This window comes from Micrasema longulum, unplaced genomic scaffold (assembly GCF_059751315.1).
Source record: "Micrasema longulum isolate JH-2025_06_02 unplaced genomic scaffold, ASM5975131v1 h1tg000251l, whole genome shotgun sequence".
Classification (NCBI taxonomy): Eukaryota; Metazoa; Arthropoda; class Insecta; order Trichoptera; family Brachycentridae; genus Micrasema; species Micrasema longulum.
In genome coordinates this window covers 90,503-109,574 of record NW_028277456.1, presented here as the reverse complement: position 1 = coordinate 109,574, position 19,072 = coordinate 90,503, and the positions used below count along the sequence as shown (strand labels likewise).

General features: G+C 30.6%; 3 protein-coding genes across 4 annotated transcripts in view; 1 reads left to right on the top strand and 2 right to left on the bottom strand.

Annotated features, from left to right (window-relative positions):
• Positions 1–513: 513 nt before the first annotated feature.
• On the bottom strand, positions 514–12,640 carry LOC148283238 (uncharacterized). Of its 2 annotated transcripts, XM_088223772.1 has the most exons (13): positions 12,411–12,640; positions 12,062–12,200; positions 11,314–11,477; positions 10,258–10,369; positions 8,148–8,257; positions 7,947–8,062; positions 7,192–7,339; positions 6,546–6,629; positions 6,072–6,207; positions 4,788–4,874; positions 3,369–3,518; positions 1,747–1,890; positions 514–894 (listed from the first exon to the last, which is right to left on the bottom strand). In XM_088223772.1, the coding sequence occupies exons 1-13, from the start codon at positions 12,486–12,488 to the stop codon at positions 842–844; spliced, it is 1,521 nt and encodes a 506-aa protein (XP_088079898.1). In that variant the 5' UTR covers positions 12,489–12,640; the 3' UTR covers positions 514–841. The 2 variants fall into 2 exon arrangements, with proteins under 2 accessions (XP_088079898.1, XP_088079899.1); XM_088223773.1 differs by lacking the exon at positions 4,788–4,874.
• A 2,329-nt stretch (positions 12,641–14,969) lies between these two features.
• Positions 14,970–18,101, bottom strand: LOC148283237 (pyroglutamyl-peptidase 1). The gene is made up of 3 exons (XM_088223758.1): positions 17,424–18,101; positions 16,421–16,662; positions 14,970–15,593 (listed from the first exon to the last, which is right to left on the bottom strand). Exons 1-3 carry the CDS (start codon positions 17,676–17,678, stop codon positions 15,431–15,433), a joined length of 660 nt encoding a protein of 219 aa, XP_088079884.1. The 5' UTR covers positions 17,679–18,101; the 3' UTR covers positions 14,970–15,430.
• LOC148283236 (uncharacterized protein KIAA0513) overlaps positions 18,009–19,072 on the top strand; it is a 25,767-nt gene continuing 24,703 nt past the window's right edge. The window contains exon 1 of the mRNA XM_088223757.1: positions 18,009–18,099. The gene's annotated coding sequence lies outside the window, so the exon portion shown is untranslated. The remainder of the gene's footprint in view (positions 18,100–19,072) is intronic.

Below are 19,072 nucleotides of genomic sequence, written 5' to 3'. Positions count from 1 at the left end.
ATTTAAAAGTATTTACAGTGCAAATTAATATACATTTGGGAATTCTCGACCTGAGTACGGCCCATTGTTTTGTTGTGAACTGTAGCTAACTTAATACCCAATAGTCATAGAATGGTTTTCCTACGTTTGGGCTCTTCTATAGCTTGGTGCATTATTACTCTGAGGTTCCTACCTATAAAGACATTCCATACCCATTTATTTTTAAAACAGAAACATCAAACACAAAAAAGAAAAAAAAATCATACAGTTCCTTACTTTTTGCTATTTTTTTGTATTATTTAATATTTTATTTCTCTTACTACTTTTTCCATTCTCTCTTCCATTCAAATTTTTTATCCAATTTTAAAAATTCCATTTCCTATAACTAATGGTAAACTGTTAGTTATGTCTTACATTATTGTTACTATATAGGAATCCCATAATTGAACTAGTTATTTGTTGTTTCTTTGTATGCATTGTTTAATTTTATAAAAATGTGTTTGTTTCAACAAATAAATAAAAAAATCTGCTGTACACTTAAATCATTTATTTTAGTGACAGAATCACGATACAATCACTTAGTTTAACAATATTATAGATTTAGTAAGAAGTAAAAAATATTCATATACAATGCATGCTGTTTTCATTAAAGCGAACAAATAGTATTTATTAGTACACACATGGTAAAAAAAATCAAATGAAAACATTTGTAGCTTATATAAAATACATAATTGGTTATTGTCTGGCCATAACAGCAATTAGTGTAAAGAAAAATAATTTCATAAGACTGAATAACATCATTTCTGTAAATAAAAATAATTTAAAGCAATAAAGTAATTATATTGAAGTTCAATTGATAAATCTACCATGCGATATCACTAGCTGGACAGGGAGACATTTCACTTTTCATTTTACCTGTTAAAGAAAATTTATACAATAAGGATAAAAATGTAGGTATTCAGATGGGAAGAACAAAGAAAAGGGAATATGAAAATCTAGGTATGTAAAAAGGCTCATGATTTATCATTGGCTGGTTTTAGTCATCACTTTACACACTGTGCAATATTTAGCATTCTGCCTATGTAAGAAAACCCATATTTCTTAAAATTTTACACCTATTGTTGTTTTGTTTAGCTTCCTGATTGTGTATTTTTATTTTGCACCACAACATGCCAAGAGACCCAATTACAATAGCAAATTACAGTGTAGACAGGCCTTTTAGAATATTAAACATTTATATATTATTGTTGATCTCATTGGGAATTGAACCCGGAACCATATAAGCTACATCCACCAACTGAGTTTTTTATGTGACCTCTGATTGGACACTCTATGACTTTCTTTATGTGATAATTGTGCCTCTACCAAGAAGAGACAGCGTGATAGTAAGGAAATTTATGGCGTAGACGAGATACTGCTATAAAAATTAAGATGTTTTTGTTGAGTGGCGCTAATAGGCGCTACTCAGGGGCAACTTCGTGGTATCCACAAGCGCAGTTATTGTTCTTAGTGCGCATACAAATTCTACCCTCGGAGTTGCAGTTCGTGGCGAAGCCCACTATTAGAGTTTTTCAACTAGTCAGAAGTCACATCCAAAACTCAGATGGTAGATCAACCTGGAACCCTCATGCTTACGGAAAGGTAATATACTTCTAAAAAAATTAATTAACTAATACCTAAAAACTATAAAATATCAGAAAAAATATAAGTGGGTGTACCAAATGCATGTCGATGAATTAGATAATTTGATTGATAAAAATAATAAACCTGTCTCAATGTAATCTAGTGATTCAAACAGCTCCAAGTTCCTGCAGTCGTAATCAGTCGCATAAGAGGGTGGACCATGTGGGTCCAGAAGATGATGAGAGGATTCGAAGTGCAAGGGCGGTCTTATCAAGCCACTTCCTTCACCTACAACAAAATGGGGATTTTGGGAAATAAAAATAACCTAATAACGAAAAAGGGAACAAGGTTTTTAGTTAGAAGTGAAGATGATTCTTGACACATATTTTGGTACCTAGTCAAGGTAAAAAGAATCTGAATTTGACTCGGTTCTTATGACTTGAGTTTTATTTTAAATTATGATCAAAAACATTAAATTAAAAATACCAATGAAAAATTTATTAATTTAATTATTTGAAATATGCCAAATGTACGCTAAAACCATTCTGCTAGATAGATTTAGAAACGGAAATCCCCATCTCCCTGCTCATCGCTCATGGATATAATTACATATAAAAAAAGAGCAAGTCAATATTACCTTTAAGACAAAACTTCTTCAAAGATGCAAGGATTATTTCTCTGCCAAATTGCTCAATATGCTTTACCAATAAATTGTGTTGATCGATAGCAGAGTTAACAAAAAATAAAACGAAATTTGGCTAAAGCATATTAGCATGGAGCATACTATTTTTTTAAAATAAATATTCAAGTGACATGTGGCAAAAAAATACAAGACATGACAAAGCAAAAAAAATAACACAGTGGATCAGAGGCGTGAGGTTAGGCGATGAAGTTTTCGATTAGGGAAGCAGCCACTTGTTACTAGGTACATAAGTAAAATACGTATCTACCACCAACACAATAATCCGAGTCAAGCGCTTTGATTTGATTTTGTTTGTTTTTAAATAAATATGAGCGTTCTTGTAATTTACTCAAATATTTCAATTTCGGTGGCCATTTTCAACGGTTGTAAATAACTAATTATTAAAAAATGGAAATCAAGTTGGAGTAGAGTGGGGTTCGAACCTCCGACCTCTGATCTGTGAGTCCGCAACACCAACCACGGGACCACAACCCGATTCTAAATGGTTTGTTAGAACTGCTTCCACAAAGCTTATAAGATCTCAATTTGTGCAGATTTGTGAATTCAGTACTGAACTACCACCTTATTAATAGACTTATGGGTGCAATGAATTTAACTTCAGTTAGCGCATAACTGCGCAAGTGAAAGGTTGTGTGTGGGTTTTTTAGAAGTTATTGATTAATGAACATCGTATCTATCTCAAATCGCGACTAATAACAAAAAACTAACTAAAAATATTTGTTATTTTTATTCTATTTGTTATTACTTGCTGATTTTATCTAACAAAAAAAGAATAGACTAATGGTTTAAAAGTAACTTTTTTAGGGGAGCATCGGGAGCAATCTCTAGAAAGGAGACTCCCAGTAGACAATATTATTTCATATAGTTTACGGAAAAAGTGTATCTTTTTAATTTATTAAATTCTAACACTTAAAAGAAGTTTTTCTCATTTGGTAAAGAAATTTAAGTCTTCATTTTGCTCTCCTCTTCTGCTCTCCTACTGAATAATTACATGTATTATTAATCTGACTTTAACCTTTTTACCGCCCACGTAAGATATTATTAGATTTATCTTCTTCTATACCTATTTGTTGAATGTCGTTTAAGACGGGATCCTTTGAAGAGGCGTTATCCATGGGATGAAGAATATTATTAGTCCTATTTACTTGGAGTTTATTTTTTTTAAATTTGCGCATTTTTTCATCTTGATTACCAATTTCTTCCATGTTATAATCTAAAAACGAATTAGGATATTGTAAAAGCGATTTCACAAACAAATACATACCTTCCAGTGAGCCAAATTATGTTTTCAAAAAAGACAACATCTAAAAAGAAAACAGGAGTGCTATTGAAAAAACATCACTATTTTAATCGGAATGTATTCATTTCAGTATCAAACTAATGCAACCTTTTGTGATATAGATAGAATAAATTAATAATGAACTCAAAGAAAAATAACTAATGGAGGGTAGCTGTTTATAATAAAGGTCTCGGATTCAATTCCCCACATGGTTGACATGACTTATTTATTTTAAAAGTTGTTTTTACAATTTAATATTTTATTTTTCAAAACTGGCACCTGAAGAGTAAAAAATAATTAAGATACCCGGTAGTTGAAGTACCAATTCAGTGCCCTATGCACAAAGGGAATGCAGGCTCTCACATAGGCATAAAGAGATGACAGTTCTCATTTAAATAATTTTTTCCCGTCTTTATTATATAGGAAGGTAGGTTTGAATAGGTTATTTTAAAATTTCAAGCAGAAAAGCGGTATTTTTATAGTTAAATGAAATAATAGATCATTTGCTATGTCCAGGATGAAGAATATTTAAAACTTGGATTTTTTTTTCAAAGGTGGGTCACTGCTGGTTGCACCACATTTACTATATGTATTATGTATTGCACATTCACTAGATTGCGGCGTTAAAGTTATTGCTACCTACTGAGCCCTAGCGTCAATGTTGTGATTATGCCACTGTGGGTACAATCTTTTTCTCTCAGGCCTGATAACATCAGGTCTGTCATTGAATGTGCCTGTGATATTATTATTCTCAGCGTGATCGCTAACAAGTTATTTTAGTTATCCACTGTGTCCTGCCATCGCATGCATCAATAGTCAAGAAACTGACAAGCACCTGGTTGACCACTGGACATATTATGATAGAGCCTGCCGCGAGAGACGTTCGAACATTAAGGTTGGAAGAATTCCATAGCATTAATTTGTATCGGGGTTCGGTGGAAAAGTATATGAAGGTAACGCAATTGCAATGCCAAAATCCGCGAACCAGCAATTCCCGCAAAATTTGAGCGTCTACCTGCTATCTGGCGAATGGCACAATCATCTGCAATATTTTACTGTCCCTGGACTGAAGCGTATGACTGATCATCTTACCTTCATGTAACAGACGATTGAAATACAATGCATTTTGTGTACTAATGCAGTGCCCTGGATGTGAAAATGGGAATGATTATGATGATGAGATACAGATGGTAATTTTTTTACCGGTAGTGTGATTCATCACATCAGAAAATAAATTATTTTCTTGCAATACATTTGTATCTTCTACCTTGATATAATCAGTTGTAGAATCTATAAATAAAAAATTGTTAGTTAAAAACAATCACAGAGTATAATATTATACAGTGTACAGTGCGTTTTAATGTTTAATAACCCTATGTTAGTGTGTTAAGTGCCTGCCGGTTACTCAAGTAAACATGCAAATTACGTTTGTGTTAGTATGCATTTAAGAATGATTTTTCATTATGATTGTATCATTCCCCTTTCTGCACCTAATGGTGCATAGGGCATTGCAATAATCCACGAATTGCAGCTTTTCTTGATATTTTTTTTGTTGACGTAGAGGTAAGATGATCAGCCTTTCAATTCAGGTGCTAGTCCAGGGACTATGCCAGGAATCGAACCCGAGACCTCTTGCATGGTAGGCAAATGGCTGACTTTTATTTTTTATGCACACATAAATCAGAGGTTATTAAAGATTCCAATGAACACAGTTGTAATATTGATGTGTCAAATATTTTAATTTATTACTTGGATCATAATAATAAATATGTTATTTGCAACTACTATGGGGAACAGGAAATCAAAATGACATAAACAAACTACAAAGACAGCAAAATAAAATATTAAAGTTAGTATATGACCTCATCAAACAGCAACTAAAGAACTCTTTAAACAAACTAATCAATTAAATATAAATGAACTCTTTCAACTAGAATATTTAAAATTTATTCATAAATTAGCTACTGTTGTTATTGCAGACGAAGAATCAAAACTTGAAAAAATTGGAGTAAACTTGGATACACTACAAGAATATCAGAACAATATCATATACAACAATTAAACGAGACAAGGACCGTCGAGTCTAATAAACCAGGGAATGAAATTATACATTAAACTACCTGACAAAACTAAACAAAAGACTCAGGAGTTATCATTAACAATAGAATATTCATTTTAAAAAAGATAACAATATTTTGTGATATGAATGAAATCCGTAAAGGTTAATTAAAGAAATTTCAAATAAAAAAAATACAAACTTTTATTTATAATTTTTACCAGTGATTGGGTTTCGTCATGTCCGACATCATCAGACTAGTTGACGTCATCAGACAGACACCAGTCTGACGATGTCGGTCACGACGTAACCCGGTCACAGATAAAAGTTACTAATAAAAGTGGAATAAAACAATTTATGTATTTTTATTATTATAATTAAAATGCAGCTCCACCAAAAAATGTCGGTAGAAAAACTCAATCTATTATTACTAGGAAGCTCTGAGAAGGTTGTGGGTGGGTGCACAATTATATTATGCTGGCCATCAGCGGAGATCTGAGAATCTAATATGGCAGCTAATGGCACCTGAAGATGTAGGAGTGGGCTGGTAACATCGAAATATTCCTTCTGGAAAAGTAATATATATATATATAAATAAATATTTTATTATTAATGATAGAATAAAATTATTTTTATATTTTGATTACGATTTATGTACACTGTGAAAAACGAGGTTCCGGTGTATTATGCTATAAAATTGTTTTTGGTATTAAGAACCTTGTTTGTCTCTGTTATATAGTTTTATGTTTTTTTTATTCTTCTTCTAATACATATGTTTCTTTATAAAACTGTAGTAATTGGCTTAGGCCATATATATAATAAATAAAATAAAATTAATACCATCGATTGATAAGTTAGCAAAACAATCACAATATTTAATATTTATAAAAAATAATGATGCTGACCATATAATTTTCACCATTTTCATTTGGTCCAAATATCAGTTTACCCCCGTTCATTAGATCTTGCGCGGTCACAGGCACAAGCATCTGAAAAGTTGGTATTGTTTTAATGTTTCATTAATTTTGTTTGATTTTGTTCAATTAGAGTAATTAAGAAATTTATTATAACATAAAATCAATGAGTAATATGATGATTTTTTTAGTTTAAATATAATACTTTAAAAATAAAAAATTGGAAGACATAAATTGATAATTTTATTGAAATTTTTTTATTTATTTAATTTTACAATACGCCCAAGGGGCATTTACAAAAAATATACAGGTAAGTACAAACATAGTGAGTAAAAATTTAAAAGATAAACAACGCTTTTTTGTATACATGTAGAAACAATAAAAAGCATACTGCCATGCAAAATAAAAAGTGAAACTTTACTTAGTAAAAAAGAAAAAAAAAATGGATATAAGAAAAGTAATTGAATTAAAAAGCAAATTGTAAATAACTTGTAAAGAATTCAAACAAAAAATAAATACATTTACATATACTTATAAGTATAAAAAAAATGGTATTAACAAATTATTGTTAAAAACAAATAATAAAAATTAGTTAACAGTAAGTATATATATAAGATATTAACATATTGTTTCTCACCTGTTTTCCTTCAGGCACATTAGAAGTAAATATCTTGACAAGGACAGGTCGACTACCATTGTGTTTCAACAGAGCAAATGGAACTTGCCCATTCTTAAGAATTTCTTCCATTTCAGTTGTTTTTATGGGTTCCACAATTATCCCATTGCTGCATATAAAATAAATTTGAAGACTACTTTATCAAACCTCCTCATTAATTTAAATATTAATAATTGTTGTATCATAACCATTTTAGTAGTAAAACATGTCAAAATATTATCACATTTATATTTAATTCAATTCTCTCTTACATAAAAATAGAATGCGGTTGTTAAAACCGCCTTGTGATCTAATGGTCAGTGACACAAAATATTGATTTAAAAAGTTGTTTTTACACCATAATATTTCATAGTTCTTGGACCGACTGGCTGGCCTTGGATTATCTGAAGCGTAAGACTGGTAATCTTATCTTCTTCACATGTAACAAAAAATATCAAGATGCAAGGTAGTTTGTGTACCAATATAACGCCCTATGCACCATTAGGTGCAGAAAGGGGATGATAATGTACAAATTTTAAATGCCATAATGGGTAGTGATCCAATAATTCTTTGATTCCACATTTTTACTATTTTTGGAGATTTTAAGAATTGAATTAAGTTTTTCTGTGACTATTTTCTTCCCCATATCATGGCTCGATATGGGGAAGAAAATAGTCAGCAGTTACTTAACAACAATTTAATGATTAACAAATGCTATTAAAAGAAAAGTTACTAACGAATTCACATCCACAGAAAAAGGAATATCGACTGGGGAAATTGTAGGAACACTTGGTTGAGGGAATCCTGCTGGAGGTATAATTTTGGTTGTGGCTTTCTCATTACCAGGGTGCACCTAATAGAAGAAAGAAAACATCATTCATCAAAACGACAAACTGCGTTGTAAGTAAACTTTTTGTTATTTCCAAAATCAAACAAACCTTTTTCATGTGGCAAGTAAGATTAGATTGCTGGTTAAAACCTTTGTTACAGAGGCTGCACCGATATGGTCTCTCATTAGTATGACTGAATAGATGGTTGCGAAGATTACCTAAAACGAAAAAATTTTGATTAGACATTGAACATAAAATAAATACTGTTTGGTTATGTTAAAATAGTCCGCCTTATGGTGTAATGGTCAGAGTGTTTTCCTACCATACAAGAGGTGTCGGGTTTGATTCCCGACTGGTTGACATGAAATATTTATTTAAAAAAGCGTTTTTACACTAGAATATTTTAACGTAGTTATGCAGAAAGCAGCCATTCCACAATTTTGAAAAAATGAGATGTTAATGTTATCAGGTGCAGTAAGGTCAATTCTATGTTCTGCGAAAAACAGCCAGATCGCTTTCATACAAAAACTTATTTTAATCACCTTCTGAAAATGGTATTAATCACAAAAACGGTATTTCTCATTTTGCAGAAAACACCCATAGCACTAGAAAATCTTAACGAATTTTAAAATCATTACAACTGGTTATATACATAATTGAATTTTCGTTTGCAATGTAAAAAAAACCTAATATATTCGTTGTTTATCATTTGTTAAAGTCAACACATTCCAACTGTTATGGAGATTTGTTTATTCACTCTTTTCACAAAGGTGCTATTACCTCAGTTTCACTTTTCTATGGCTGGCTGCTTTCTGCATAACTACGCTCATTTCATAGTCCTTGGACTGGCACTTCAGGTCATCTTCAGTCAAATCATTTTCATCATCATCATCGTTCCCTTTCCGGACTTAATAGTGCATAGGGCACTGCATTGGTACACTAATTGCAGTGTAACTTGATTTTTTTTTCTTACATGAAGGTAAGATGATCAGTCTTACGCTTCAGGTGCCAGTCCAGGGACTCTGAAATATTCTAGCATAAAAACATGTAAACTATGTAGGGAATCAAACCCGAGACCTCTACACCCCGAGGCCGACAAATCTTACCTTCCTGTAACAAAAATTATCAAGATATGCAGTGATTGTGGTGATTGTGGTGAACTTATAATCTATAAGTGTGAAATCTATAAATAATTTGATGAACGTAAGTAAAATTGAGAAACTGCAGTCATACATCATAAAATTTGTGTACTGTATATGAAATTTGGTCTACAGGTCCATATAAATTGGTTATGTTTTTTGGGATTATTTTAGTTTATATTGCTTATTATGTTAATTATAATTAAGTTAGTAAGATTAATTAGGTTTTTATTTTATTATTATGTTAACTTTGTTAAATAACTTATTTAAGGCATGTTTGACTTATTGTAAAATGTTTCCCTCGGCAAGGGACACCCAAGTGAGGGAACATTATTCTGTATAAAAAAAAGAATACAAACATTGTAAAAGTATAAATAAAAAAAATTGAAAAATACAAAAAATTGTAATGTTATTAAAAGTTTATATTAGCATAAATAAATACATAACACATATTTAAAAAAATATATTTTGATAATGTTGAGAGTAAGTTATTATATAAATAAAAGACGAGTGATACTTTAATCCACAAATTTGGAGTATCGAGTGACCGGTTTCATCGCTTTTCCGACATCTTCGAAACTGGTATCTGTATTAAAGAGTTCAATGTATTTATACAAAACAGAGGTAAGGATAGATAATTCAAAGTTATATGTAAGTAAATTAAATAAAGTTATTTTTATCTTAAGGATCATTATCAACAAATTTTTCTTCGGGTTAACTAATGAGTTGATATAATGCTATTTTAATGAGTATTTAATATAGCATTATATCAACTCATTAGTTAACCCGAAAAAAAAATTGATAATGATGCTTAAGATAAAAATAACTTTATTTAATTTACTTACATATAACTTTGAATTATCTATCCTTACCACTGTTTTGTATAAATACATGGAAACTCTTTAATAAGTACCAGTCTCGAAGATGTCGCGAAAGCGATGAAACCGGTCACTGGATATTCCAAATTTGTGGATTAAAGTATCACTCGTCTTTATTACAATAATAAATTACAATGAACTTCCATCAAGAATTTTCACTTACAAACTTAAATGTTTGAGAGTAAGTAGTTGAGAAATCACCTTTCTGATGAAAACCTTTGCAGCAAATGTGACACTTGTATGGCTTTTCGTCCAAATGAGTCTTGCGATGAGATATGAGGGTAGATATTCTATTGAAGTTTTTACCACATATCTGGAATAAGTAAAAAACACAAAAAATATTCATAAAGTTCAATATCTATATATTATTTGCATAATCTCAGGCACAAGAAATAGTGCAAATAAAAGTAAGAAATATGTATAAGTATCACCAGAGTAAGTATAGTTTACGCTACAAATATTTGTTTATATCCACAAACATATATTATGTACAGTAAGAACTAAACAAAACCAAAAACAAAGTACAAACTTAGGCAGAATGGTGAATGTTACAAAGTGTGTAAAGACAGGCCACAAGCCATGTAAATGCCTAGACTTCCATATTCTCTTCTCTAAAATGTTCTCCATCTCTGTTTTAAGATGTTAAAATAAAATTCTTTCACCTTGTGGTCTTATAATCGGTACGTTTGTCCACAATGAAGTCTTGGATTTAATTCCCAACATGGTTAACTTGAAATATTAATTTTAAAAGGTTTTTCACACTACATAGATAATTTCATAGTCCTTGGACTGGCACCTGTAGCACAAGACTGAAATTCTCGCCTTCATATAACAAAACTGATCAAGATATACAGTGGTTAGTGTACCAATGCAGTGCCTTATGCACTATTAGATGGAGAAAAAGAATGACATTAATGGATTAAATAATTCAGAATAATGAGCACTTTAAAACAGTGCCTATTGTCGACCCAACCTGATATAAATATAATACGAGTCTATTCGAATAAATTTATGGAAATTACAAGTATATATTAATATTAATTTCATTAATGCCTCCAGAAGCCTCTTAAAATTGTTATGACTAAATAGAATTGGTAGTAGACAATGATTAAATGCCTATGTTTGTGGAGTGTATGCCCTTGATTTCCAATCCATATCATAAAACAATAAACAACATTGTGCTGTCTGTGACAACAGAATTGGATCGATGTGATTAATAATTTAATCTAGATTAAATAATATTTTCAATTAAAATACCATGCAAGAGTGTGGCCGGGCCAGCGAATGTATGGTGCGGTGCTGACTGAGTGTGGAGAGTTGCCGGAAGGATTTTCCACATACCAGGCAATGGTAATTCCGCTCATCTGTGTGTCCAGGAAGGTGACGCCGTAGCATATACTGATGCTGAAATTCCCGTCCACCTATGGAACAATGAGAGAAATAATAACAGATCCTATTGAAAGGAAGCCAATAAGATGATAGAGAGATATTAGTGTATCAATAGATTGATATTTTGTACTGTGAAAACAAATGTGTTGTTTTTTTGTAATTCAGATTTTTTAATTATAAATTTCCACAAACAATCAACAACTAATGGTCCATAAAATAACTTGGAAACATGGTGTCACACTGTCAGTGTGTTATATTTTTTAGCAAGGAATTAAAGAATTAAATATTTATGGAAAAGTTTATTTTATTAATATTACGAATACATGTTCAATTAAGAACCCATACATATTTTAAGAACAAGAAAAAGGAATTTGTCACTGGAAAAACTAATTTGTATTTAATTTTGTTAAAGACTTGTGACAGATTATTTACAATACAAATTAATCGCTTTATTCGCTGGTAGCTGAAAATTCTTTAAGACCATGCTATATTATGCATTTTATTAATAAAATATTTGACCTCATATATTTTCTAGACCTCAAAAACATAAAAACTAGAAAGGTCAATTATAATTCTATGGTCAATACAGTAGATTTTATTCAAAAGTAAAGCTTACAAATACTGCATTCCCATAGTTTTACAGTCACTCCTCGATGCTTGATTAGTTTTACAAAGTGCTGGTTGGATCTTGGGTCGGATTTATCCACTTTGGCATTCAATATAATGTTAGAATGGTTGATATTTTGTGTAGATTCCTTAAAACAATTAAGATTTAAAAAGCAAGTATTGATTGAATGGATCAGTGCCTTACTAAAATTGTAAAATTTAAAAACCAAAAAATTGTTTTATGTACATTGATTACTAATTTAATTATTGTTAATAAAATTTAATAGTGTCTTCCTTGCATAATAATTTACATAATGTTTATAAATATTTTTTATTCAAAACATTTTTTTCTATACTACCTTTTGTTCTTTAACTCCATCAACTGTTAGCACAATTTCTTTGTTAAAACTAGAATCAGTTTTGAAAACTGCATCCATTGTTTTAAAAACAAAATTGTTAAGAATATTCACAAGCTTATTTTTTTTTACAAATTTTCTCTAATAAAAAAATGAATACCTCTGTGCTTTTTAAATACAGAATCTACTTTGACTTTTGACATTAATATATTTTTTAAATATTTAAATATTTTGTGTTCAGGGTTACCAGATTGCATCATACATATGCAATGAAAACTAAACCAGAAAGGTAGGCAAGTACTTACTTACTTATTCAATTATATTTATGGGTTCTATAAATCTAGGTGTTGCTTCATTGCCAAATTAAAATTATTATTAGACGTAATACCACATTAGACTTTAATTTGTATGTTTGAAAATAAGTAATAACCTTACTAATCCAATATTATAGTGGTAATCTCAAAAATATATATATGGATCCATTTGATGATTACAGTAGAACTTCATTAATCCGAACTCCAGTCATATGCATTTCCAAATATGCGGATCACTATCAAGAAATAAAAAATAAAGGAGATGTTACAATTACAAATACGGCGCATATTGTAGAACTGAACAAAGGAGTATCTGGAAACGAATGACCAAAATTTATAATATAGGTACATCCACTATTTCTGAGATAAAGAAAAATAGTTCTTCAATAATGAACTTTTTCAGTTCCTTTGTTATTAATGTGATTCCAATTCGCTGCATTATTTTAAAAGAAATTAAAATGTGATCTTTGAGTAAATTTTATGCTTTCTTTCAAAACATTGCCTTAATTTAATGGTAAATCCAATTATCCTGATTTCTGCATACCCGAATAATGTCTGGCACCCATTAATTCAGATAATTGGAGTTTTATTGTCTTTACTTGATTTGATTATTCAAATTATATTGCTTTATTTATCATTCCAGAAGCTTCTCTAAAAGGTGTATTATATTATGACGATTTAAATAACTAGATAAGCCTTTCTTAAGAAATTTTCTTTTATTTCTTTTATATTCCATGGTGAGGAAACGACCGAAGAAAATAATGTGATAATTTGTGTGAGACATCTAGATTTGTTTAGTTCTCTCCTCGAAGTTAAGTTTCAGTAAAATTAGTAACTATGTAAAAGGGTCCAAAACATGACATGAGAAACTCATGTACTTAATATTACAAATTTAAATTTTCATTGGAAGTAAAAACCAAAAGTTTTTTTTAAATCAAGATTGTCATCAAATGTTCTTTAATGATATCATTTTAATAAAATGTCTTATTTTAACGTAAGAGTTTTTATATCCTTTAAATTAGATTACAAATTAGTATAAAGGATTACAAGGAAAAATATAAATAAATTAAATTGTGGATTTTTTAATTACAAAAGACAATAATATATCCACATAGAAAAGAAATTTACTAAAAAATATTGTAGGCACTTATATAATAATGCGTAATACAATAAAAATTTATTTCAAAAGTAACATTAAGTACTCAAGCTAGAGGTGGTAAAAAAATGTAACTGCTGTTTTAAAACAGTTACCCTCCCAAAACACCTAAAACAGTTTCACAAAAATAAATTAAATTAAAAAAAAAAACAAAAACTAAATCACCAAGCGCAGAAGTAAATAAAAAAAAACATTTTGAAAAATTCAATGCCCCGTCGCACTCCATACCGTGCTTCACCCTAACTACAAATCTTTATCCATAATACCTTCCTACTTGTATTATAATTTCCCAAGGAAGAAGTATATACACATGAAATCTCCAGGCCCGTATCCACTTCACCCCACATCCGCGCAGTCCTGTGCCTTTGTCCATCTGTACCTTGATACGAAATTTTAAACATCACGAAGTCTTGACTATTTTAAAAGAACACCAAAAACTGAAGGTGTTTCCAAAACGGAAGAGCAAATTAAACTGAAACAGTGTTATAACCAGTTTTAACCTTAAATACAAAAAAAAAACGAAAAAACTTCACAGTTGTAAAAAAACTGTGAGCCTACACCGTTTAAAAAAAACTGCGTCTCAAAAAAATCCAGTTTAAATTTTGCTGGGTGTTGATTTTAAAGTTTTTAACCCATCCATCCAGACTCCATACAATATTATCAGAATTTACATACAGTAATGAGGCACTCACTCAAATAAGCTTACAATTTATTTGAAATGCCGACTCTGCCATTCGATCCTATTTGATAATAATTCATAATTAGCACCTTTTAAACACATATGCCTTAAATAAAAACACAGTATTTAAAAAAGGTTTTATATGACAACACATTGACAAAGTAATATAAAAGGAATGCTAAGTTTACTAAGTTACTCAATTTTAGTGTAGGCTCCCATTAATAATGTAAGTTAAGAAACCGGCCTAATTTAACAAACACATGTTCACATGTTTGCGCTGACAATTTCTTGTACATACAATATTGATAATTAAGCGTAGTTAATTTATTTTCAATGTTAAATTAATATTAACATACATGTTATACGCATATAATTCGAATGAAAACATAATTATAGGTATAAATGAAATGACATTTTAAGGTCTATATTTGCATTTAATAAAAGTTTCAAGCTAAACAATAGTAATGTTCTTCCATAAAATAAGGTTCCTATAAAATACATGAAATAATAATTTAAAAAACGTTTTGGAAAATTAGTAATTTTTTGTTTCTTAATTAACAAAAATTGAGCAACAGAAAAACCTTCATAATTTAAAAAAATGCACAAGTACTTTATTAATATATTTTTTTTAAACTTTTCTTAAGGAATAACCCGCTGAGCCTCTATTTTAGAGGCTTGTTAGCATGTCGGAAAGAGAGGATATGGAAGGTAGTTATGAAAAATACACCACAACAACCAGACAAATCGAGAAAAAATCTTTCTTGGATTTCTTTCTTGCAACTGGCGGGAATTGAACCCGCGACGCCAGTTAGCCGTCTAACCAACTGTGCCATGGCGCCTGTCATTAGTAAAATTACTTATTATGTGAGTAGGATTAACTGCTTAAACTTTCTAAACATAAATCGATGACATTCTCAAGTCCTTTAGCTACATTTTTTGCTGAGAATTGTCCGTTTATTACATCAGGAACATGTACAAACAGTGTTCTTGATGAGTCAAAGGTTAGAGAACTGAAGTAGGTGTATTCGCACAGAAATCTGAAACAAACATCGTAGATTAGAATTAGTTAATTGCAGTAGATTTTTATGTCCCGTGTAATCAGAGCTATAAAGAAAATGTGAATGGCATTTTAGTGGGAGCTTTACAATACATATCAAGAAACTTAGTTGCACTGGGTAGGGCACGTTGCAAGGATGGAAGACTTATCACCTAAAAGGCCCCTATGACAACCCTGTGGGATGGCCTAAAATTTGGTGGAATTTTTAATATAAGAACACTGCATCCTAAGCCACCTAAGCCACCTAGAGAGATACAATTACAACAGAGGCGAGGGAAGACATTTCGAGGAGGCAGCGAAGACCCTTAGTGGGTTTTAATACTGAAGATAATGATGAAGAAATTATGTATTTTACACTGGTCATCAATATAACCATAAATAAAATAACACTGGGTGAGTATATTATTTATATGGAAAATTCATCAGTCCATTTTAATTAAGTTTTATTTGTATACTTTTGATTTATTGCATGTAATGTACGTGGCTCAAATAAATAATAATAAACTGGTCAATGTGAGTAGAGCAGTGTAAACATAAAATATTTTTAAAGTTTGAATATCTACCAAATGGTTATTCCTAATTTAGGAAGTACTAATTGAGTATGTGTTTCACAATATTTTTTACGGTATTTGAAGGAACGGTAAATTGGTATGCAACGATGTTGACTTCTTTAATACAGTTTATTATTTACTCAAGTCATCTTGTTCAAAATTTTATTCTTCTATAATGTTTCATTGTATTCTATGTTTCTAAAGTGTAAAAATAAAGATACACAGAATTGATTTCAACTACGAATAAAATACTTGCCTCCCAGCATCAGTCGAAGCTTTAGCCACTAAAACATTTCCTAATTTATTGTAATCGTCCACAATGTTTTTTACATTAAATCCACAAGTGATAACATCTTTCTGATTCTGGCAATAGAAGACACTATTGTTTTTTGCCGGACATTTACCATCACAGTCTGGCCTCTTGTATCCTGAACCATGGGCCAAAGTTTCTAGAGTCAACTCCTGGGCGAGAGAAGATACACCAACATGGATAACTAACTGAAAAATTAAGTGACTAAATTGTAAAACAATGAATAGAAATCAAATGAACATTTTATCAATGTCTAGAAATTAAATTATAATAATTATTGCCCTATAATTCATCAGCTCCAACCACTAAACTCACTGAATGCAACCTTGACTTTGAAATGAAGATAAAAATATTTTGTATCAATTTTAAAATACCAACAACCAACAAGACATATTTTATTAATTATTAAGTACCAACTTTATGTATAATTTTACATTTAAAAAGTGATCACGAGTATTTCAAACGTAATAAATATTAACTATGTTAAGAGATGATAATATGTTCACTGTGATTTTTCAAAAGATTGAGGCATTAACTAAATTTTCACAAATTTTATCATTTGAACATAATAATCAAAAGACAATTTCATGAAGCACCAAGAAGACACTTACATATTTTTTTAATATTTCAAGAGTAACTAGAGTTAGCATTTGGCTTGTGCAATAATAGTCTCTAGAAGACAAGAAATTTACATCACATATAAGACAGTGTAGAGCAAAAAAAACTTTCTAATAAACAGCGTTGGATCTATCAAGATCTAGCGACCTGTCACTTACTGAAAAGGAACTGGAACATACACGTTTGTAAATTAACACGAGTTATTGTTCTCCTATCCTTTGTAAGCAAGTGCCTGGTTCTTTGTGCCAACTGAACGTATAATAATAATAACGTATAATAGCCAACTGGCTCTGCTAACAAATAATCATAACTCCTACAGAATAATATTTACCTTAGGTTGATACTTCTTCCATAACTCTGAAATCAGAGAATCCACCACATTGTATATGACTGGAATTTCTTTAGACAATATTTGAACATTGTACTTGTTCTCTAAATATTCTTTTGAAATTTCTTGAACACTGACCCAACTAGAGTTTACTAGATGGCACCCAAATGGACCAAACCCAGTTATTAAAACAACTGGTCTATGATCAATTTCCGCTTTGTCGTCTATTGTCTGTAATTTATTTTGAATCTGTTCCATTGTTTCTACTTTAAACAATTACAAGCAATTTAGAAAACTACTAAAGGCACTAATTAAGACGATATTGCCCCTACACAATGTGCCATTGAATGTGTACATTCATAAAAAAATGCGCATTCACATAACACAATCTATTATCAGAAGTATGTATTATCACATTATCAGTAAGTAAATATTCATGATGATAAGCGAATTAAACACAAATCGAGTTAAATTATTTACTATGTAACATAAATCGAGACAAATCTCTCAAACAATTTCTCTTATATTATTCATCATTAAACAAATCATAAAATAATTGTAAATTTATCGAGCACAAATTCATCACAAATGTAATTCCTGCCATCTGTCAGATGATATTTTAGCTGCGTTCTGAAACCACTCTGAAACTCAAGTCGTGCCACAAATGAGCTCATTGGAGGTAAGGTGAACCAACTGAGTTTTAATTCTATAAGATATTTTTAATTAGTTTGGATGCTTTGTACATAAAGAAACAGGAAAAAATGTGTTTAGATTATACTGATTACAGAAATGTAATAATTTATTTAACTTTTGTACATAATGTTATTTGTACATTGGCGGGCTTATTGCCAAATGGCAATTTCTTCCAACCAACCAATAAAATTAAAGTTTTATTTTTATAATTCAAGTTACAGAACATATTCAATAGAAAAAATGATTAAAAAGCTAACAAATATATAAAAATAGAAAAAAACGTATTTGTTTATAAATTACCTTAAATCAAAACTATTACTCAGTGGGAAAAAGGAAAAAAGGGGAAAAAGGAAAGGAGAGATTTAGGAAGAGAAAGGAGATGTTTCTTCAGACTTGATTTAAATAGAGATAATGTAGTAACATCTTTGATGGTGGATGGGAGATGATTCCACAGTCGAGCCGCATGGGCACTATATGAGTTAGAGAAGAAAGAGGAATTGTGGATGGATATTGAGAGGGTGCCTTGAGAATTAGAACGAAGAGGTAAACCATGAACTGATAAGCGTTTCACGCAGGTATATAGAGGCGTTAGGACTATGGAGTACATTGAACAGAAGTGAGAGGGAGTGATAGTCTCTCCGCTGTCTAATTTTGAGCCATTTCAGCCTACGATAATCAGAAATGTAGTCATATTTCCTAAGACCACAAATGTACCTTATGCATGTATTCTGAAGTCATTCAAGTATATCGAGTTGCTCACAGATTAAATCAGTCATGGAAACATCAGCGTAATCTAGAATGTAGTAGAATGTAGTAATAATATAAGAAATTAGTTTTTTCAACACCGACCACTAACTGGGTGAATTTAAAATGTCAGTTAGTTTATTTCACTTGCGATGCAGCAAATTAATGTTTAATGCACAGATTTTGCCTGCGCAGAACAACTCACGTGAGTTTTT